The following is a 22,576-nucleotide window of genomic DNA, read 5'->3' as shown; positions in this document are numbered from 1 at the left end:
ACTTGCAGCTTTTTTAAAAAATAGAAAACTTAATAAATAGAAAATCATTCAGAGTTCTCTGATAGATACGGAGAGAGACTTCAAAGGTGAAAAGGAGGTATATACATTGGAAGAGAAGAAAACGATGGGAAAACTGGGAAGGGAAGAAGGGTCAGACGATGTCAACGAGAAGTCTCTGATGAATAATGAGCTGGAGGTGGGGGAGATGAAAGGAGGAAAGAGTGAGAACTCTTCATGGCCCCTCTCTAGCTCCCTGCTATAGCCAGGTTCTTCGCAGCTACGAAAGTGTGGCAAACTATACAACCATGCTGAAGAATATTCTAGGATTTTGGAAAGATTATGACAGGAACCCTGTGATAGGAACGTTATGATCTGAGCACTGGTTCCTGTTAACAACTTCCCTACTTCATGATTTCTTGTAATTCCTGATGCCAGTAAATTCACATTATAAATTTACACTTTGTTTTCTAAAAACATGCTACATTTTTCTCTTATTAGGATGATTTTATTATGCCAAATGGTGTATTTTGTCTTATTTGCTTCAGTTTCTGGTGGTAAGTAGAGTTTTATCGTAAGTATAACTGGAAATAATTTTTTTCCCTGACCTGTAAATTAGAAAACAAGGGAACATAAGCCCAGAGAGGGATGTCCTCCTATGTCTTCCTATACATGTGGGAGGATCCCAGTCTGTCTTCTCCAGTAAAGGAAATAAAATAGTTTTATATTTTCTGCTTAAGGTTCCATGGGTTTTCAAAATGGAAAAGAAGCTGAAGTGAAGGAATTACTCACAATAGCAGGCTATATCTATATCTATTTATAAAACACATTTAAATGATATTTACGAGCAATATTAAAAAGTAGAAGACTTGGTTTGCTTCACTGATTAGTCACTTTTCCGTAGAAGTCAGTCCAATGCATATTTGTTTTTAGCTGCTGTTGAGGCAATCCCAACTCACGGTGACCTGTGTGTGTCTGAATCGAACTATGCCCCACAGAGCTTTCACTGGTTGGTTTTTTGGAAGTAGATCTTCAAAGATCTCCACCTCTGGGTGGACTTGAACCTTCAACCTTCTTGTTAGCAGCTGCGTGAGTTGGCCTTTTGTACTACCTGGGGGCCCCAACTCATTTTATAAGGCTAGTGTAATCTTAGTACCAAACCTGACAGATACATCACAAGAAAGAAAAAAAAAATTGCAAACTTTTATCATCAACAAAGTATTACCAAACTTAATGCAGCGGTATATCAAAGAAAAAAACGTGATCATATTGCCACAATGTTGGGTTTATTCCAGGGATGAAAAATTGGCTTAACATTTGAAAATCAATAGATGCTGAAAAAAACTTGATTAAATTCCATTTATGATTAAAAAAGACTCTTGGCAAGCTTGAGATAAACGGGAAATTCCTTCATTTGTTAAAGGGTATCTTAAAAACAAACAAAAAACACAAAAAAGCTTTAAGAAATTTTCTACTTAATAGTAGAATATCAAACTTTCTCCTAGGGACAGGAAATAATACAAGAATACCCACCATTACTTCTATTCAATATTGTGCTTGAAGTCTTATCCTGTGGAGTAAGCGAAGAAAAAGAAAAAGTAAAGACTTAGAAAAAAATTAATTAAATGCATATTGTTCACAGATTACATGATTGTGTTCCTAGAAAAATCCAAAATAATTAACAGGCAGGTTATTTGCACTAACAAATTAAATCAGCAAGAACTCTGGATACAAAATCAATATATAAAAACAAGCATTTTTGGCTGGCAAAAAAAAACAGATTAACAATTTTTTTGTACTGGCACTAAGAAGTTGATTTGATTTTGAAAATCAATCTGTCCTGTAAAATTAAAGAATACATTGGTATGGGGTATATTTTAAGAAAATCAGCACCTATATTAAACATATATAAATTTATTCAACTTACCATATAATTAGTAATTTCCATGGTAAATGAGAATATTTCCAGGTAAAAATAGAATCTCCATTAATGGGCATCTGCCACACAGGTGGGAGTCCATGGGTTTTGTGAACAGTTAAGTGCTGGACTACTAACTGAAAAGTTGGAGGGTCTAACCCACCCAGAGGCGTCTTAGAAGACAGGCCTGGCCATTCACTTCTGAAAGTTCACAGCCTTGAAAACCCTATGGATCAGTTCTGCTCCCCACACAGGTGGCCGCCATGAGTCAGAATTGACTCGCTGGTAGCTAACAAGGATAACAAACCACACAGGTAAGTTGGAGCAACACAAAGCTTAGCGAGAAGAGGCAGCTTTCTATTAAGCCCAGGTCATTCTTGGGATGACTGTCAATTTTTGAAAAAAATCATGCATATGCGTATGTTATATTTGGATAATTTAGAAAACAGATATGGTGAAATTTTGAGGAGTGTGTGTGCTGGGTTCTTTAACCTTCTATACTTCCATGGATCCATTTAGCAGCCTAGTGAACACTATGGATTCCATCCTCAGAATCATGTTTTAAGTGTATAAAATGAAAATACATAGATTACAAAAGAAATCATTTATATTGAAATACAGCTAATTAAAATGTAAAAAAATGTGATATATAAATAGAGGAGGTTCTTATCAGCACATTGAGTAACAAGACCTAGTGGTGAATCTAAACCGGCCACAGCTGTAGCAGCAGCAATCGTAGCGGTAACGAGCAACAACGGTATTTGGAGATACCTGCGGCAAATTCAGTGTGATTTGAAATCATCTGTCACTTCTATTATGTCATAGTTACAGATACCGCTAATACTAATACGGCTTGTTGTTTACATTTAGAATAGGACATGCCACTTCTCAGTTAGAGGTTAGTGGTTATTTCACATCTGAGTTCATGGACCACCTAGGTCTTGTAAACCTCTAGCGACAGTTTGACTGCTTTGTACCCACATGCTGGCATGTTGGTTGTTACAACAATAGCTATTTGAGTTAAATTTTATTCCACCCAGAGGATATCCATTTTATTCTATATAAGCATATTTTTAAAATAGTAACAAGACCAAGGGGTGTATAACAGTACCTCTCAATGAGAATATGCCAAGATTACAGACTACAAGCTTTATTCACTGAGTAAGGAATGGATAACCTAAAAAGCCATAACCTGGAAAACTATATATCTTCTTTGAGAAAAAGAAAAAAAAAAAAAAAAAAGCTTTATGTCACTTTGAGGACTGAGGTGCACCTGATCCAAGCCATGGTGTTTTCAATCACCTCGTATGCATGCGAAAGCTGGACGATGAATAAGGAAGACCGGAGAAGAATTGACACCTTTGAATTATGGTGTTGGAGAAGAATACTGAATATACCATGGACTGCCAGAAGAATGAACAAATCTGTCTTGCAAGAAGTACAGCCAGAATGCTCCTTAGAAGAGATGATGGTGAGACTTCATCTCACGTACTTTGGACATATCACCAGGAGGGACTAGTCCCTGGAGAAGGACATCATTCTTGGTGAAGCAGAGGGCCATCGAAAAAGAAGAAGACCCTCAATTAGACTGATCAGCACAGTGGCTGCAACGATGGGCGTGAGCGTGCCAATGATTGTGAGGATGGTGCAGGACCAGGCAGAGTTTCGTTCTGTCGTACATAGATAGGGTCGTTAAGAGTCAGAACAAATTTGATGGCACCTAACAATGACAGCAACACAAAGCTCCTGTTAGTAAGTTGGTCTATTTTTAAAGGGTGAGGTGTTATAGTGTTATCACACCCAGGGCCCTCAGATACTACCAAAGAATGATTTCTCTGGAGCCTTTGCTTCACAGAAGCACGGAACTCAGACAAAGAGAAGTCAATAGGAAAGGGAGAAACCGGAGACCCATTTTTTACCTGGATGGGTTGCTGAAGAGAATATCTTTGGCTAGTAAAGATCAGAGAAGTAGCTCAATTGCACACAAAGCACTCCACATCTCCAAGACATTCACTCGTAACCACAATTCCTGTTGAGACAAATGGTGCCAATTTATGACTTTTTCCCCATCTGAATACTGCTCAACCTGGGAACTAATTTAAAATGTTCATTTCCAAGTTCATGCATATTTCCTGTTAAGTAGCCCAACTTGCATTGCCCTTGTGAGATTATTACCTAATTAAATACATGTCCACTAAAATCTAAAATGACATGTACCATGTGTTACCTCCAGACTGTGTGACCAAGCTGTTCAAAGATACCCTCTTTCAAGGAGGAGACATAAGCACTGTTTTTACACCAAGTGCCGAGCACTGCCAGGTAGTCTGCACCCACCACCCACGATGTTTGCTCTTTACTTTTATGGCTGAATCACCAACTGAAGACCCTACCAAATGGTAAGTGTTTACATTTCCATGTAGAGGAGATAGATTTTACGTGACAGCTAACCTACTGATGGAAACCCTGGTGGCGTAGTGATTAAGCACTACAGCTGCTAACCAAAAGGTTGGCAGTTCGAATCCACCAGCTGCTCCTTGGAAACCCTATGGAGCAGTTCTGCTTCATCCTATAGGATTGCTATGAGTCAGAATCGACTCGACGGCAAGGGATTTGGCTTTTGTTTTTACCTAATGATAAATTTCCACCTACCAATTTATAAAATTTAATGTTGGGAACTGGAAAACAATTTGTCCTCCAGTTCAAACGAAAATTAAAGGTTGAATATTATAGAAAAAGAAAACAAACAAACAAAAGGATGGTGCTGAAGCCAATTAGGGATGAACAAAAAACAAAAAAAAAAAACAGATACCCTTTTTTCAGTGTGGACTTTCCAGACTCTCTTTTGGTCTCAATATCGATGGTAAACTTGTTCTTATGTCTCTCGCTTTTTATGATTCTTGATCTCCGTGCTCTTTGCTTTTCTAGTGGGCTGATAGCAGTTAAACTAGAACTTTCCTTCAAATATTTTCATACAAAAAATTTAAACATAGAGATAATTTGAAAAAATAGTACCATGATTCACTATCACCACTGAGATGTTTGATTAGTTGTCGTTGTTGTTAGTTGGTACCCAGCGGATTCCAACCCATGGCAAACTGCTCCTGAAGGTTTTCATGGCTGTGAACTTTCAGAAGCAAATTGTCAGGCCTTGCTTCCAGAACACCTCTGGGTGTATTTGAACTGACAACCTTTTGTCTAGGAGTCCAGTGTTTAACTATTTGTGCCACTCAGGGACTCTGTTGTGTTTGGTTTATCTGTGTATAAGTGTATATGTTTAACTGTTTGTTTGAAATAAACGCCATGGCACTTCACTCAAATTCTTCCTCATGGATTCTCCTACGTAAAAGTCATAACAAATTTAACAGGAATTCCTTATTTAATCTCAGTTACACCAAAATGTAATTTATGGTTATTAACCAAATTCTTAGAAAGATTTCACAAATTGCATTTGATCATTTTGTCTCTATAGTCACGTTTTAACATTTTTAGAACACTCCACCTACTGCTTTTGTTTCCATGCCCCTGACTTTAGAAGGAATCAGTCCAGTTGTCTTGTAGCATCCCCTATGTTTTGAATTTGTCTGATTATTTTTTTAAATGTCTTTTAACTCATTGTTCTCCATGGACTGTATTTCTTGTGTACCGGAATTCAATTGTAGAAGTTGGATTAGATTTGGAGTAAACGTTTCTAGAACAATACTTCATAGGAAGACACTCTCAGGTCAAATACTTCTGTATCGGGAGGCACATATTCCAGATTGTCCCACTCTTAAAAGGGCTATCTCCACAGCAAAGGTAAAAATTTCACTTTTCAGTTAGCTAGTAAAGTAAAAGAGTGATATTCAGCTTTGCTTAAATGTCCTGTCATCTGGGAAACTTTTGAGGAACAATTTTGAACTTGAAGACTCAATAAAAACTTTCTAAAGGGTTAAGTTATCAGGATCTTTGTGTATTATTACTACCTTCACAGACACTTACCTAGAATCCCAACTTACAAAATTCTAGAATCTGGACCAAGGGTTGGCAAGCTTTTTTTTGAGAGAGTCAGAGAGCAGGCTTTGCAGACCCATAGGCAAAACTGAGGTATTGTGTACGTACTTCTACAACCATTTAAAAGTGTAGCTTATGGCTGTTAGCTCAAAACTAAAACCATTCCTGAAGCCAACTCTTCAAAGATTAGACTGGACTATAAGACATAAAATGATAATAGTGAGGAGTGAGCTTCTTAGCTTAAGCAGACACATGGGATGATGTGGGCAGCTCCTGTCTGGAGGTGAGACGAGAAGGCAGAGGGGACAGGAGCTGGCTGAATGGACACGGGCAACACAGGGTGGAGAGGAGGAGCGTGCTGTCACATTGCAGGAATAGCAACTAGGGTCACATAACAATGTGTGTATAAATTTTTGTGTGAGAAACTGACTTGAATTGTAAACTTTCACTTAAAGCACGACAAAAAAGAATAAATAAATAAAATGTAGCTTATGGCTGTTCAGATTAGGCAGTGGGTTGCATTTGGCCCACAGGCCATAGTTTACAGCCCACTGACTTAGAAGTTTGTTTCCTTTTAAGAAAGAGTATTAAATATGTTTTTAAAAGACATAATGAGAAACAAAGAATTCTGCTAAAAAAAATTTGTGTTGGCCTGAGGTACAGTAGTTTATTTCCTTCTTTGGCTTTCTGTGTGCTGACTTTTATGTCCCATTCTTTTAAAACGTACATTCCCACCAAATAATGTTTTTTTTTTTTTTAAATAGGTTTACTTGTGTCCTGAAAGACAGTATTACGGAAACACTGCCAAAGGTGAATATGTCAGGAGCAATTTCTGGATATTCTTTCAAACAATGCCCTCACCAAATAAATGGTAAGATCTTTTATTTAAATTAATAAATACTAGTTATTGTGGCCATTGATGAGATGGGTTGACCCAGTGGCTGCAACAATGAACTCAAACATAACAATGGGAGGATGGCATAGGATCGGGCAGTGTTTCGTTCTGCTGTACATAGGGTCACTATGAGTCCCAACCAACTTGATGGCACCAGCAACAACCACAGCAGTTATTGTGACGTATACAATAGCTACACAAGATACAGTTTTATGACTATAAAACAAAGCCCTGCTCTGTGGAAACAAACCCCGCTAATGAAGTTCTTTCAGTACAGAGTAAAAACAGCACTCATACATACTCTCTCCCAAAACATACACACGCTAAAACTCCCTAAAATTTCTTTACCTCACAGAAAGACGTATCCAACTACTTCAGTTCTTGTTTATTTTCTTTCTTCTTCCCAACCTAAAATTTATTTGAACGGCTTTATTAAACATATCAATTCCTCAAAAGGAGCACATATAAGTGTTGTGCGAACACTTGACTTAATGGTGAAATAGATATTTTAATAGATTAATTAGTGAATCAATCAATCAGTGGAACTAAGGAGAAGAGAGTGGCCAGGTCCGAAAATCAAAACAGGAATTCCCAAGTCCAATACTGCTGCAAAATAGGAAGGACACTGGTGTTACTTTCCTGTGGGAGCAGGAATTAAGCAGATTAAAACAAAACAAAAACAAGGTCTCCTGAGGCAAAGCGAGCAGAAGGGTTCAAAGAGTGTACCAGGAACAACAGCTGCAAAGGTGGACATACAGGAGCTGCTCCTGGAAGAAAACTGTGTTTTTTGTTTTTATTTCCAGCTTGCAACAATCATCTTTACGTGGATCTAGACATGAAGGGCATGAACTATAAAGACTCTGTTGCCAAGTCTGCCCACGAATGTCAGGAGAGATGCACCAACGACATCCACTGTCACTTTTTCACTTACGCCACCTGGAGTTTTCCCAGCGAGCAGCACCGGTGGGTAAGCTGTGAGCTTGGTTACCCTCAGAACACCACGTGAGGGCGTCCAATGAAACACAAAACCGTGATTCACTAAAAAAAATTCTTAATCAACTCAATGTTAAAATTTGTATTTTTAAAACCTAAAAGACTTTTCTATAATAGCTACTGATAGTTTTCTTCATAAAAAAAAAAAAAAGCCCCTTTAAAACCAAGTTTTTACTTGGATGCTTTACGTTTATGGTAAGGAGTCTTTCTTTTAACGCACTGTTGCCAAAAAAAAAAAAGGTGTTTAACCCATCTCCTAGCTAATTTCAAAAGTGCTACATGTTTAAACGGACATTTTTGAAACAGTCCTATTGGTTTGATGGTGCCCTTTCCAGCCTAAAGAATGCAACAGTCTAACACTACAGAGTAAAAACTAAAAACCTATCTCTCTCTCTCCCAATAACAATTCCTTAACAAGACAAAACAACTGAAGCCCCTGTGAGGTGTCTTACTCTGCCCTATACTGGATTTTGATGTATTCCAGGAATAAATTGATTGTTTAAGAATATAAAATGATCTAATCTCTAATGAATAATCTGTGCTGTCTTCATTAAAAATTTATTAGGGAAACTACATTTATCAGAATCCGATGCAAAAAGTGAAATAAGTTCAAATTACTGGTATTTGAATTTTAACATTAGATTTTAACGTTCTGCTCTCCACGTTCACGAGATCAGTGAAAAGAAAATAAATCTATCAAAGATTTATTCCAAAAACAACAATGAAAAAAGGAAAAAAAATTTATAATCAATCTTCCATGCCTTTTCTTTTGCTCAGCTCCAGCTACAACTTTTATATCTAAGACAATACAATGCGAATGCAAGCCAGTAAATTGTGAGTTCCTAGGCACTGTAAAAAAAAGTAAAATGTTAAAACTGAGAAGGGCTTTAGAAGTTGTCAGTTCACGTACTCCTACCCTTCATGTGGCCCCCCCACAAGCTGCCATGCTACTGATGAAGAAATAAAGTTAGCAACGTTCACATGACCACTGGGTAGTGAGTGTCAGTTGTCCAGTCTCTAGACAGCTAGATGAACTTTCCAGAGTAAGTCCTTGTGTCTACTGCACCTGGGAACCCTGGTGGTGTAGTGGTTAAGAGCTTGGCTGCTAACCGAAAGGTTGGCAGTTCAAAGTCACCATCCGCTCCCTGGAAACCTTATGGGGCAGTTCTACTCTGTCCTATGGGGTCACTATGAGTCAGAATGACTCCACAGTAACAGGAGTTTGTGTTTTGCTGCACCTGCGGTGTGTACCTGGGGTCACTTTGGAGCCCTGGTGGCACAGTTGTTAAGCATTCAGCTGCTAACCAAAAGGTCAGCAGTTTGAATCCACCAAGCTCTCCCTGGAAACCCTATGAGGCAGTTCTACTCTGTCCTATAGGGTGGCTATGAGTTGGAATCGACTGAACAGCCATGGGATTTTGGGTTTTGGGGTCGCTTTTAGTCAGAATCGACTCCACAGCAATGGATTTTAATGCCCAAGTGGTGTCTCTAAAAAGGAATTTCTTATTATTCATTTCTCTTCCTACTTACTGGAAGAATAAAGTGTTGTTTTTTTTTTTTTAAATCCAGTAACGTTTGTCTACTGAAGTACACCCAAATGGGGACACCAACCAGAATAATGAAGATCAATGAAGTGGTGTCTGGATTTTCATTGAAATCTTGTGCACTTTCTAATCTGGGTAACTATTGTTTTCTTAATGAGCTGGTTTAACCATCAAATTGTAGGTGCTTATGATATGTCCAATAGGCCTAATTTGGGATACCAATTTTTGCTCATCGATGAAATGTACCCAACGGTCTTTTACCTTCTTCATGTGATACATTTCATTATGTCCTATATGGTTAGCACTAATATTTTAAGTTTAAAATAATCACTTTAGTTTTTTCAAATTAAAGAAAAAAATTTAAAAATCTTGGGATAGACACAGTTTTTGGTATGGAATATTCCTCAAATACCCTAACTGGAATTATAGTGATTTTGTTGGAGAATTGATTTCATCATATTTTTTCTTCTCTCACACAGCTTGTATCAGGGACATTTTCCCTAGGACAGGGTTTGCAGACAGTAACATTGACAGCGTCTTGGTTCCAGATGTTTTTGTCTGTCAGAGTATTTGTACTCATCATCCCAATTGTTTATTTTTTACTTTCCTTTCCAAAGACTGGCCAAAAGAATCTGAAAGGTAAGGGGTTAAGATTCGGAATAATCTGTTGTCTTTTAAAAACAGCTGATCAAAATCTGAGTCGTTAAGAATTCCGAGTAATTAAAATTTTAATCTAAAAATTTGTATAGGATAAACCCTGCAAAGAATTCCTTGCCCCTCTCTCTTTTTATTCCTCACCTATTGACCACAAATCCAATGTTACCAGAGACTCTTAGCTTAGGAGGTCTCAGGCTTTGGCAAGTGGAGTTGGCTAGTTCTGAATGGAATGAAAAAAACAAGGGTGCCCATTAAAAGACAACTTAGTTAAGTGTCCTGTTTAAGGTCATTGAGCCAGGAGCAGAAAGAGCTGGGAATCCAAAAATCAGATCCTCTGTGGACCAAAAAAAAAAAAAAAAAAAGCCAAACCCATTGTTGCTGAGTAGATTCCAACTCACAATGACCCTATAGTGGACAGGGGTAGAAATAAAGACCTATAATGGGTGGGGGGTGGGGGGTGGAGTTTGAGAATTGAGATTCTGTTTCCCTACTGATGGGGCAACCACTCGTCTGTCAGTTTGTCGTACTGTGGTGGCTTGCGTATTGCTGTGATACTGGAAGCTATGCCACTGGTATTCCAAATACCAGCAGGATCACCTACGGTGGACAGGTTTTAGTGGAGCTTCCAGACTAAAACCAGGAAGTAGGTCCAGGAGGTCTACTTCCGAAAAAATTGGCCAGTGAAAACCTATGGATAGCAGCAGAACATCGTCTGATACAGTGATGGAAGATGAGCCCCTCAGGTTGGAAGGTGCTCAAAGTACACAGCGGCTGCAATAACGGGCACAAATGCAGCAGTGATTGTGTGGATGGTGCAGGACCGGGAAGTGTTTTGTTCTGTCGTACACAGGGTTGCTGTGAGTCAGAACTGACTTGACGACACTTAAGAACAACAACTGATAGGTACTGGGATCACAAATGATAACAAGACAGGGAAGTTCTCTGATCAAAAAAGAGCACTTGTTGGAGCTGCTGCTTTTCATTAATAAAATTCACCAAAAAAAAAAAAAAAAAAAAGCCTTAAGACTAAGCAAGCTTCTAGACCCGGATTTCTAGATATTACCTGGACCACAGTCCTCAGAGCCCTTAGCATATGCTTGACTTGGCCACCCATTGTTAAGGAGAAGGTTCCCCAGAGCAGTCTAGCCCAGGTGAGCTCTTGAGTTCATTGCCGATCCTTTGAGACTGTAATTTCAGAAGTCCCAGGTTTGGCTTGCAAAAATATATCTGTTACATTCATCTACTCAACAAACTTAATATTCTTTATTTAGTGCCTACTATATGCCAGATGGAAACCCTGATGGTGTAGTGGTTAACCAACCAAAAGGTCAGCATTTTGAATCCACCAGGCACTCCTTGGAAACCCTATGGGGCAGTTCTACTCTGTCCTATAGGGTCGCTATGAGTTGGAATCGACTCAATGGCAATGGGTTAATGTGCCAGGCAAGGAGCCCTTGTGGCACAGTGGTTAAAGCACTTGGCTGCTAACTGAAAGGTTGGTTGTTGGAGCCCACCAGCAGCTAAGCAGGAGAAAGATGTGGCAGTCTGCTCCCCTAGAGATTACAGCTTTGGAAACCCTATGGAGCAGTTCTACTCTGTCCTATAGGGTCACAATGAGTCAGAATTGACTCAACAGCTGTCGGTTTGTTTTTTTGGCACAGGAGGTAGACAGGTTTGGGTTTGGTTTGGACATTTCAGGTACTGTTTTAAGCCCTGAGGATACCATTAGCAAAGTAAATAAATTAAAAACTAAAGAAAACAAAAAAAAACCTTGCCCCAGTAGAGGTCACATTCTTATAGAGACAATAAATAAATTTAAAAGATAATACCATATATTCAATGGCAATAAGACTTACGGAGAAATAAAGCAGGGAAGTGGGATACGGATTTTTCGGGAGATCATATAATTTTATCATTTTAAACATGGTGTTCAGACAACACCTCACTGAAAAGATGACATTTGTTCCGACACATAAATGAGGTAAGAGAGCAAATTATGTGACTATTTGTGAGAAAAAAATGTTCAAGACAAGTGCATAGGTCCTGAGGCAGGCTGACTCCAGGTATCGTTGAACAAGAAAGCTCATGTGGCCAGAGTGGAGGGAGAGAAAGGGAGAATGAAAATCATGTAAAGTCACGTAGGACTAGAGGCTTTAGGTTTGTTTACTGAGTGAGATGGGAAACGATTGTATGTGGTGGAGTAACATGAGCGGACACATGTTTTTATAGGAAAGCTTTGGCTAATGTGTTGAGAAGACTGTGGGGGTAAGGCTTCAAAGCCAGACCAAGAAGGAGACTATACAAAAATCCATAGGGCAAGAGATAACAGTTGCTTGGAGCTGTGTGGAGATGGCAGATAGAGAAGACTGGGATTTATTGACAAGGTAGTCCCAATAAGATTTTTGATGGATTGGATGTGGGATGTGAAGGAAAGAGTAAGTAATGGCGCCAAGATTTTTGGCCCCAAGAATTTGAAGGATGGAAATGCCGTTGACTGAGGTATGGAAGATTACACAAGGACCAGGTTTCGGGGGAAGATCAGGAATTCTGTTTTGGAAAGGTTAATTTAAGATGCCTATTAGATGTCTAAGGAGCCCTGGTGAAGCAGTGGTTAAAGCGCTCAGCTACTAACTGAAAGGTCAGAGGTTTGAACCCACACCAGCTGCTCTGAGGGAGAAAGACGTGGCAGTCTGTGCTTTCATAAAGATTGCAGCCTTGGAAACCCCTTGGGGCAGTTCCACTCTGTCCAATTGGGCAGCTACGAGTCGGAGCCGACTGGACAGTAGTGGGTTTGGTATTTTATTGAACGTCCAGGGAGAGATATTGAACTGGCAACTGGGAATGAAAGTCTGGAATTCAGATCCATGTTTTGGTGTCACTGGCATACAGACCGTAATTGAAGCCACAAGACTGGTGAGGTCATCAATAAATCAAATATAGGTAAAGATGAAAGGAGGCCCAAAGACTGAAGCTTAGGGTATTATCAAGTTCAGAAACTGGAAAGAAGCTTTCATAATTTGTTATCTTGTGTCATTCGCTGCTCTTTTCCTTTGTCTTATTCCTTTTAAAAAAATTATCAGTAACTATAAGAGGAGAAACACATTTGATCGTCAACACAGATTCTGATAGGGACATGACTGGTTTAAGTCCAGACTTGGCTATTTCAATTTAAATTAAGTAAAATTAACAGTCATTTGCTTAGCTGCAGTGGTAGCAACATTTCAAGTGCTCAATAGCCACGTGTGGCGAATGGCTACCATATTGGATACCCAGCTACAGGCTGTGTGCACCACTGCAGAAAGTTCTGTCGGACAGCACTGCTCTGGGTCATGGTTGTGTGCTAATTAGGAAAAGTGACTCCCTTCTAAGCAAATGCCACCTGCACATGGAGCCTGTGGAGGGCTTCACTTACCCAATGGTAAGCCTGCAGCAACCCTGGATAGTTTTCTAGGTAACATGAAAATTCACGTGTCCTTGAGGTAGACTGTGAGTGCTGAAAGGAATGAAACAAAGATGAAAGACGCTAGGAACACCGAAAACAAAGCAAGCTCATAAAATGTTTGCAGAGTCAGGTGGTTTAATTTCGAAAAAGTGTCTACAACCTGTGGGTCATAGAGGCTGACGCAATGATTCACGAAGAATACCAAAATCTTCACTATGAAATGCCAACATGAGCTGACAATCTGTACTGTAAAAATGTTACATATATATATAATACATATGCTTTATAGCGTTTCCCCTTTTTTTCTGTTAGAAATCTTTGTCTCCTGAAATCATCTCTAAGTGGATTACCAAGTACTCGCTATGGAAAGGACAACGCTTTTTCTGGTTTCAGTCTACAAAACTGCCGGCACAGCGTCCCAGGTAGACACTGGAAGCACTTTCTTCTGATTGAGATCAACAAATCCTGAGCAGGTGGATGAATGCCAAGGTTATTTGTTTCACGTTTGGTGTGTGATTTGTTGTCTAGTGTTGTGTCATTCTTCATTTTATCCCGACACTGATTTCTTGGGAGAAGAACTGGACATTGTTGACGTGGAAGGGCGTGAAGCCTGCCAGAAAGTGTGCACTGACACCTTACGCTGCCAGTTCTTTACCTATTCCCCGTCTCAACAACCTAGCAACAAAGGGAAGTAAGCCGTATTAAGCACTGTACAGATGTCCCTGTCCCAGCTCCTTAAGAGGGACATCACGTTTATTACATTTTGTTTCCTTCCTGCAGGGGTAAATGTTACTTAAAACTTTCTTTGAATGGATCCCCAACTAAAATACTTCATGGGAGAGGAGGCATCTCTGGATACACATTAAGGTTATGTAAAATGGATAATGGTGAGCATTATATCACTTGCAAAAATATTTCTGAGGAGTTATTCTATATGAATATATTATTACTGTGGGAGTCAATAACAGCCAAAGTGGGGAGAACAATTAGTAAAATTAATTATATGTAATTTTCTGTTATTTTCACTCCTATCACCCAGGCTAACCTTGTTTTAAAAGTAAGATACTGGGTCTTGAATAAACTCTGCATTGCCTAGTATTAACTAAACACATACTTTAATTTTTACACAGTTGTATGACTGCTTGCCATTTCACGGTAAGATCCAGGCTCTTATGTCTGATTCTTTCTTATCATCCTTTATAATCGAAATATTAACCAACACCTTGGTTACTCAAATTATGCATTTTCTTCCCATTGACTGATACTTGATCTTTAATTAAAGAATAACCATAGTATGTTAAAAAATATCCACCTATTCAAGAAATACTGAAGTAGTTCATTCTCTGGGGCCTAATTCTTTATATACCCTACAAAAGTTCAGCGTACTTATGATTATTGGCCAAAATTACAGTAAAACCTCATTAATCTCTAACAAGGCTGCACTGAGGAGATGAGTCAAATTTTAACTTCTGAGAACTTGTTTTCTAAGACCGACAGATGTTGAATTGTGCTCAATACTAATGTGCTAGCTAGGAATCGATGCCTCCCTAGAGTTTAGGGGAACTCTCATAGGAATCTCTGGATGGTCCAAGTCTCTTTAAAAAGCCAGTCAGTACGTCATGTATTCCCTGTGGTTCTGTCAGTAAATTTACCTGAGATAAGAAGAAGCATTCAAAATAATTGTTGACCTAGTTCTACTTCTAAACATTGGAGGAGACACAGGAAATTTTGTTGTTAGTGATGTTGACTAAGTTTTAAAAATGGGACCAGCATTTACAGCTTGATAAATTGCAGAATACGTTTTCCACCCTCCCTCCTTCATTATGCTCTCTTCTGTTGAATTTAGACTCTGGCCTGTAGAGATTACAGAATATATTAGGTGGAGATTGACAGCCACAGCAGAAAATAAAAGATGAAGGAAAAGAAAATCTTATGGCTTTTTAGTGCACCTTCTGAATTAGGGTCAAACTAGATAACCAGGCTTTACTACGCTATACTGGATAAAACAACATCCTGATATGAGAAGAAATACCTAATTGAGATGTTTATTGTGTCCTGTACTGTCTTTGGTCTACAATATAACTAACTTTCTGAAGATACATAGAAATGCCATCAAAAGAAAAATTTCTTAATACAAAATGTAATACTAAATAGCCTTTTTCAGGGTTTTGTTTAAACTGGGAAACAAAAATGAATGACTATCAAGACCTATGACTTCTTTCTAATAAGGCCTTTGTTGAGTTATTTACAACATATTTTTGTTAATGCATGTCTACTAATTTTCCTAAACTTTGCTTTTTATGCTACTTCTCAACTTATAAATTTATAAGGGTTTCCCAGTAATTCCAGAATATAGTAAAAGTCTTCAAACCAGACCTCCAAAATTAATCTTCACCCTCAGATTAACACTTTCTAGAACTCTCAGTACACCAGCCTGTTCAACCATCCACAAACACATCACACTCATTCCTACCTCAGCTTTCTACCAGCTGGTGTTTCTTCAAAATTCCTTTTTCTGTTCTCTCCTTCTATTTGACTCCTGCCCCAGGTTTACACACTCATTTTCCTGTTGAGGAAAGAAAGACTCAGAGCAGTTGTTTTACACTCACAAAGCTAGTGGCTAGGCCATCTCGGATCTGGCTTTTGAATAGTGACCCTTCTGCTAAGGTTGCACTCTGAGTCTTGCTATTCTAGGTGTGGTCTGGGCCCGGCATATCAGCAACATCACCCAGAAGATTGTTGGAAGGAATTTCAGGGCCCCCTCAGACTTACTGACCCAGAATCCACATTTAAATACACCCCCAGGGGTCCATATGTACATTAAAGTTTGAGGGGCACTATTCCAGAGTACTATTGGCTGTGAGCACCCTACTCCCACACTATCTGTGTTGCTGAGGCAGATTTAGCCAGGGCTCCAACCAGCAGAATGGGCTCTCCTGTCTGGTATGCATCCCAGGAGGTGGAATTGAGATGAACCATCCTGCCCAGGGCAGTCAAGGGAGGAAAGCAAAAGGGTGAGTCTGAGTCAAAGTCCTTTGAAAGTAGAAAGAACTGATCCAAGAGAAACCCAAAGAGTCAACAAGGCCAAAGGGCAGAAGCAGTACGCAAACAGAAGCTTGGATGTTGGGTAGAGCTTGGTGGGAGCAAAGGTCAGCCTGGATGGAGAGGAGCAAGGGAGCAATTGGACAGTGGAAGGGTGCTCAGCTTTCCTCTGTAACAGCAGTTCTAAAACTTTAGCAGGGTTTGTTGAAACACAGATTGCTGGGCTTCACCCCCAGAGTTTCTGGTTCACTGGGTCTGGGGTGAGGCCCATGAATTTGTATTTTTAACAAGTTCCCATGTGATGTGGCTGGTCTGATGACCACACTTTGTCAATCACTATTTAGAAGAGCCATCATTTTAAGAAGGCTACCACTGCCTTGTAGTACCAGATAGAGATGACAGAATTCTTTGGGATATGTAATTACATGTCATTTCTCAAGATAAAAGTGCGCATACAATTTTGAGTGCATATTTTGACTTTGCCAACTTGATTACAGAGTTTCTTGATGTCAAGGTCCTGGTAAACTACTGAATTGTGGGAAAATTTTCTACTCTTTGTGCTCAAGGAACATAACTGTTGATGGAAAATGAATATTCAGGAAACTAATTATTGCAAACCTTCTGTTGTAGTGTGTACAAACAGAATTAACGCCAGAATTGTTGGAGGGACTGCCTCTGTTTACAGCGAGTGGCCGTGGCAGATAACATTGCACACCACGTCACCCACCCAGAGACACCTGTGTGGAGGCAGCATCATTGGGAATCAGTGGATATTAACAGCTGCTCATTGCTTCATTGAGTCAGTATCATTTCTGCGTCTATTAGCTCACCATTGTCACACATACCTGAAACCTATTGCTAGGATAATAGTAAATAAATACTTTTAAAATGTAAGTTATCCTATGTATTTGCTAAATTAGTTTTCTCTCTTTAGCGAAGAAAAGAAAAAAAGGAAGAGTCACTCGTGGTCCAGCAGCTCCAGGGTAGATACAGGAACATGGCTGTCTGACAGCCTGGTATCCCACTTCCCCATTTAAACACATACGTATCCCCAGGGCTTTCCTATTTTCTACAAGAGCACACCACCTTCTGTGCACTGGGCACAGAACTAAACTAGGGAGAATTTTCCTTCTCTGAATCTATTTCCTATTCTTCCCTCCCCTCCCCTTCTGTCTCCCTTCCCTGCCTCCTTCATTCCTTCCTTTCCTCCTCTCTGGCAACAGGTTTTTGTTTTTTTTGTATATTTCAGACAAAATATAGAATACTCTCCAGAAAGCCAAACTTCCCTTGGTAACAAATGAAGAATGCCAGGCAAGATACCAAACCAAAAACCAAACCCATTGCCGACAAGTCGATTATGACTCACAGTGACCCTATAGAACAGAGTTGATAGAACTGCCCTACAGGGTTTCTGAGGAGCAGCTGGTGGATTTGAACTGCCAACCTTTTGGTTAGCAGGCAAGCTCATAACCTCTGTACCAGCAGGGTTCCCAGCAAAATACACAGGGCATGTGTGTGTGTATGTGTGTATATATATATATATATTTCTAGGTACTGAAAGAGCTTATCAGCATCCTCATGTTGGATTAGGTCAATTTCAATACTAGTTACCAGCCAAACAAAAAATTCCAGCAGGGGAGCTTATGTGTCCCAGGGAATCTTAGTTGACCAGACTTCCTCTTTTCTACTTTAGTATCCTCTGAGTCATTTCTAGACACAGTTTTCTTTGTTTTTGTTTCCTGTCAGTATGCAGTGTACCGCCATTATGATTCAGAGTCACCAAGCTCAAAAATAAATTTAGGTCAGTCGTAGTGGTTAAGTGCTATGGCTGCTAACCAAGAGGTTGGCGGTTCGAATCCACCAGACTCTGTCGGGCAGTTCTACTCTGTCCTATAGGGTCGATATGAGTCAGAATCTATTCGGCGGCAGTGGGTTTGGTTTTTTTGGTTTAGTCCTAAATGGAGGAGCAGAAAGTCCATGTGAATGTCTCAGGGTCACAGCTAGCCAATGGCAGGGTTTGGACTAGAACCCAGGGGTCTTTGCGTGTGTGAGTGTGTGTGTGTGTGTGTGTGTGTTGGAGGGTGGAAAAGACATTCATTCATTTTATGCATTTAATATAAGGTGAAGGCTAGCCCAGGGTCTTCTATACAGGAGGAATACGTAACTGAAAAATCTCAGCATGAAATCACTTCTTTCCACTAAAAGCCCATCATTGGCAGAAAATATTAGATATTTAGCTATAGCCAGTTAAATAGTTATATAGCTCATATAGCCGTTTGGGAATTATTTTGGTAAAAAAAAAATTTATTTTCTCCTATTGCTTGCTCCTTAGGGTAGATTCACCAAAAATTTTGCGTGTCTATAGTGGCATTTTAAATCAATCAGAAATAAAGGAGGATACAACTTTCTTTGGGGTTCAAGAAATAATAATTCATGATCAATACAAAATGGCAGAAAGTGGGTATGATATTGCCCTGTTGAAACTCGAAACGACAATGAATTATACTGGTATGTAGAATTGTAATTGGAAAGCTTATATGCAATGATGACTTAGATAGGATGTTTAACACTATCAGATTCATAGCCTAACTTTACCAGTCTCTCTATGTTATTGTTGTCAAAGTGAGAGGGTCTGGAGAGCTAGTTTTCCAGTATTTTAAGACTGACCTTCTTTCTCGATTATTGAATCTTATTATGAGGAGAAGAGGGAGAAGAGATATAAGTCTTATCCAAGCTTCTTCAATTTGTAGAATGACACAATTTTGTGATATATTGGAATATTAAAGATGATTAAGTCTCAAGCCTCCCTTTTAGGTATGAGAGAATTGAAGGTCAGAGTGACTGAGCAACTTGCACAGGGTCACAGACTAGTTAGGATGATGGAGATGGTGAGGGGGCGTGACTTTCTTTCCCTTGTCTCCTAGTCCTGTGATGTATTCTACATGATGCTGAACGTGAGGGATGGAAACGTATGACAATGAAACAAAAAAAATGAATATAGTAAATAGAGAAAATATGAAATAATGGAAGGTGGAAGACAAGAGTCTCTTCTGGAAAAGAAGATATATTTTGCTTCTGATAACTAAACTATGATTTTTAAAATTTAGATTTTCAACGGCCCATATGCCTCCCTTCAAAAAGCGATAGAAACATCACATATACTGAGTGCTGGGTGACTGGATGGGGGTACAGAAAATTAAGAGGTAAAAAATGATGTTTTTATACGTGATCCGTCCTATAGATAAAGAACATAGTTTAACAGTCACATTTTCAGCTACGTCAAGTCACACAGCTAAAATGTCAGTAAAACAACATTATACAATTGCAGAAAGGGTATTAATGAGGACAGAAGGACAAAAATCACCCAACTGAGGATGACAGCATGCCTGACTGGAAATCTTAAATATGACTCTACGTCTCTTTAAAGACTAATTATTTTAAATGAAGTTTAATGTGAAACTGGGCACTTTTCAGTAAATCTCCTAGTTTGTCATGCCATTGTTTTCTCTGGGAAGTCTTTTCAGTTAGAGCCAAAATTAATTTTTGAATTCGATTAATGCTAACAAAACGGTGTGCCTGATGGTAAGAATAATGCCTTTTCTATGCTGTGTAATTATCATCAAAGTTCTAAGAGGTAAACCTAATATTTTTCTTTCTGGAACTATATATGGATATGATTTTGATTAGGTATATAAACGTATGTATACATGTGTGTGTGTATGTGTAAAAAGAGGTCATTCCATAAACAAACAATTATATATATATATATATTTTTTTTTTTCCAGACAAAATACAGAATACTCTCCAGAAAGCCAAAGTTCCCTTGATAACAAATGATGAATGTCAGACAAGATACACAGGACACAAAATAACCAATAAGATGGTCTGTGCTGGCTATAAAGAAGGAGGGAGGGATGCCTGTAAGGTAATTGCGTGTTCTTAACCAGTTCAGTCTATTCAAATCAGAATGTTTAATGCATTGAAAAAACAGTCTTCCGCTAGTGAGCTGGGAACACAGCTGTGCCGTTTGACTTATGCTACGCTTTAAAGTGAATCTATTGCTACTGAGCCGATTCCGACTCATGGCGACCCCATGTCTGTCAGAGTAGAACTGTGCTCCATGGGTGGAATTTAGCCTCCAGGCTTTTGATTACGTTAACCATTTTTGTCCCCCAAGGACTCCCTAAAGTGAATTAAAAAAAAAAAAAAAAAGTGAATAGGCTGGATAAAAGGCAAAAAATCAGGTTCTTTGAAGCTTATTACAAGACAAAGACAGAATTTTAGGTGAAATTACTCTAAGCAAAATGCATTTAGGATAAGAAGCATCTGAACTGACCTGTGAGCCTTTTCTTTTCCCATAGGGAGATTCCGGGGGCCCCCTGTCCTGTAAACACAAGGAGGTCTGGTATTTGGTGGGTATCACAAGCTGGGGCGAAGGCTGTGCTCAAAGCGGGCGGCCAGGTGTTTACACCAATGTGATCGAGTATGTGGACTGGATTTTAGAGAAAACTCAACCGGCATGAAAAAGTTCCCAGATGCCATTTGGCTCCATGAAGGGCAAGCCAGCTTATCCCCTGGACGGGGGCTTTGGTTTCACTGCAGAAGAAATTGTGCCATCATTTTCCCCCACAGATTTCAGTGCCAACAAGACACAAATCGGAAGGGACTTGGTATTGGTGAGAAAATTCAAAAAGAAAGCAAGCTGTAATTTTCAAACTCATTCTGTGGTAATCGTAGTTTCTTTTCAGAATCCAGCCTCTTGCTTTTTTTTATTACACTTTTACTGAGCCAAAGGAATAGTATAAGATAATATTTTCCAAGATTAACATATAGGCCTGGGGCCCTGGTAGCACAGTGGTTAAGAGCTCAGCTGCCAACGAAAAGGATGATTCGAATCCACTGGCCACTCCTCGAAAACTCTATGGGGTAGTTCTACTCTGTCCTGTGGGGTCACTATGAGTCGGAATCAACTAGACAGCAATGGATTAATATATAGGCAGCTATACCAGAGAAGAATCTAGTAGTGGCACCAAGGGGTCAGGCTAAACTGTGGAAAGAAACCACCACATAAAAGCTTGTGAAATGAAAACTGGAGGAAATGGGCAAGGGCATCACGGTCAATTTGCAAGAAGCTCTACTGTGACTACATGAACACATTCCTTTTGGAAAAGAAGCATTTCAATCCAAGAGTGGATTTTTAGAATAGCCAGGAATTCTTATCATTTTTATTTTTAATATATTTAAAAAAATTATTTCTGCTAGACGCAAGCTGAGTGTAGATGTGGACTCCAGAATTCATTACGGGAAAGGGTTAGGAGCAACTATTCACACAGAAGCCAGACCTCAGATGCACTTGTCTAGAAAACTATTTGTGCATAGACTGTAGATTTAATCGAAGTGGTTTTGGGTGGGGGAAGCTGATGGAGATGAGAGGAGCAAACTAAAGCCCCCTGAGACAAGCTGCCATTGTAAGCGTGGTTCACAGAGAGCTAGAGAGTAGACATATTGGACAAAAAGTAACGTGAGGTACATCCACACTTCATGGGGGAGAAAAGAAGCTGGAAACAGATGGGTAGTTTGTAGTAAGGTCTTCATCATTTTCAAAACAGCTCCCTAAGTTCTAAGTACTAGACTGCTCTCATAAGTGCAAGTATTTATTGGTTATTGTTTCTGATCACATCGTAATAACCTGGAACTTGGATTCTCCCCACTATTCAATTCATTCAATGTGAAAAGTATTTATTGAGCACAATTCATGGCCATGTGATGTGATAGCTTCACGTTGACCTTTGGGGATACTGTGGTGAGCAAACTGATCTGTCCCTACCTTCGTGAAGCTGACAGTCTGGTTAGTGTGAAAAACAAAAATAAAATAGTCACAGAAAATACGTAATTTCAAACTTTGATAAGTGGGCTGTACAGGGTTCTAAGAGAAGGGAAGGGAAGTGAAGGGAAGACCATTTTGGGTAGGTTCAAAGATTGGGATAAAAAGGAGTTTGTCCTGAGGAAGGCAAAACAGAAACACAAACAAAAAACAAACAAAAACATGAAGAGAGAGAAAAAAAAAAAAAAACACACAAGAAACTGGCTGGAATGGC

General features: G+C 39.3%; 1 protein-coding gene across 2 annotated transcripts; it reads left to right on the top strand.

The window, feature by feature from the left end:
- Positions 1–499: 499 nt before the first annotated feature.
- LOC100660487 (coagulation factor XI) lies at positions 500–21,079 on the top strand. Of its 2 annotated transcripts, XM_003412437.2 has the most exons (14): positions 500–554; positions 4,149–4,311; positions 6,670–6,776; positions 7,604–7,763; positions 9,363–9,472; positions 9,817–9,976; positions 13,749–13,858; positions 13,965–14,127; positions 14,217–14,323; positions 17,109–17,277; positions 18,811–18,986; positions 19,586–19,681; positions 20,264–20,403; positions 20,840–21,079. In XM_003412437.2, the coding sequence occupies exons 1-14, from the start codon at positions 500–502 to the stop codon at positions 20,999–21,001; spliced, it is 1,878 nt and encodes a 625-aa protein (XP_003412485.1). In that variant the 3' UTR covers positions 21,002–21,079. The 2 variants fall into 2 exon arrangements, with proteins under 2 accessions (XP_003412485.1, XP_023406959.1); XM_023551191.1 differs by lacking the exon at positions 7,604–7,763 and having other exon boundaries at positions 6,670–6,771; positions 9,360–9,472.
- Positions 21,080–22,576: the final 1,497 nt, after the last annotated feature.

Source organism: Loxodonta africana, chromosome 19, assembly GCF_030014295.1.
Source record: "Loxodonta africana isolate mLoxAfr1 chromosome 19, mLoxAfr1.hap2, whole genome shotgun sequence".
In the NCBI taxonomy this organism is placed as follows: domain Eukaryota; kingdom Metazoa; phylum Chordata; class Mammalia; order Proboscidea; family Elephantidae; genus Loxodonta; species Loxodonta africana.
Note: the sequence above shows the minus strand (reverse complement) of the source record. Positions and strands in the feature narration are given on the sequence as shown.

Coding starts and splice junctions, on each gene's coding strand:
- LOC100660487 (XM_003412437.2), top strand. CDS start 500: ATGATTTTATTATGCCAAATGGTGTATTTTGTCTTATTTGCTTCAGTT. Junction 14,324..17,108: donor GTTATGTAAAATGGATAATG/GTGAGCATTATA, acceptor CTTCTGTTGTAG/TGTGTACAAACAGAATTAAC. Junction 18,987..19,585: donor AACGACAATGAATTATACTG/GTATGTAGAATT, acceptor TTTAAAATTTAG/ATTTTCAACGGCCCATATGC.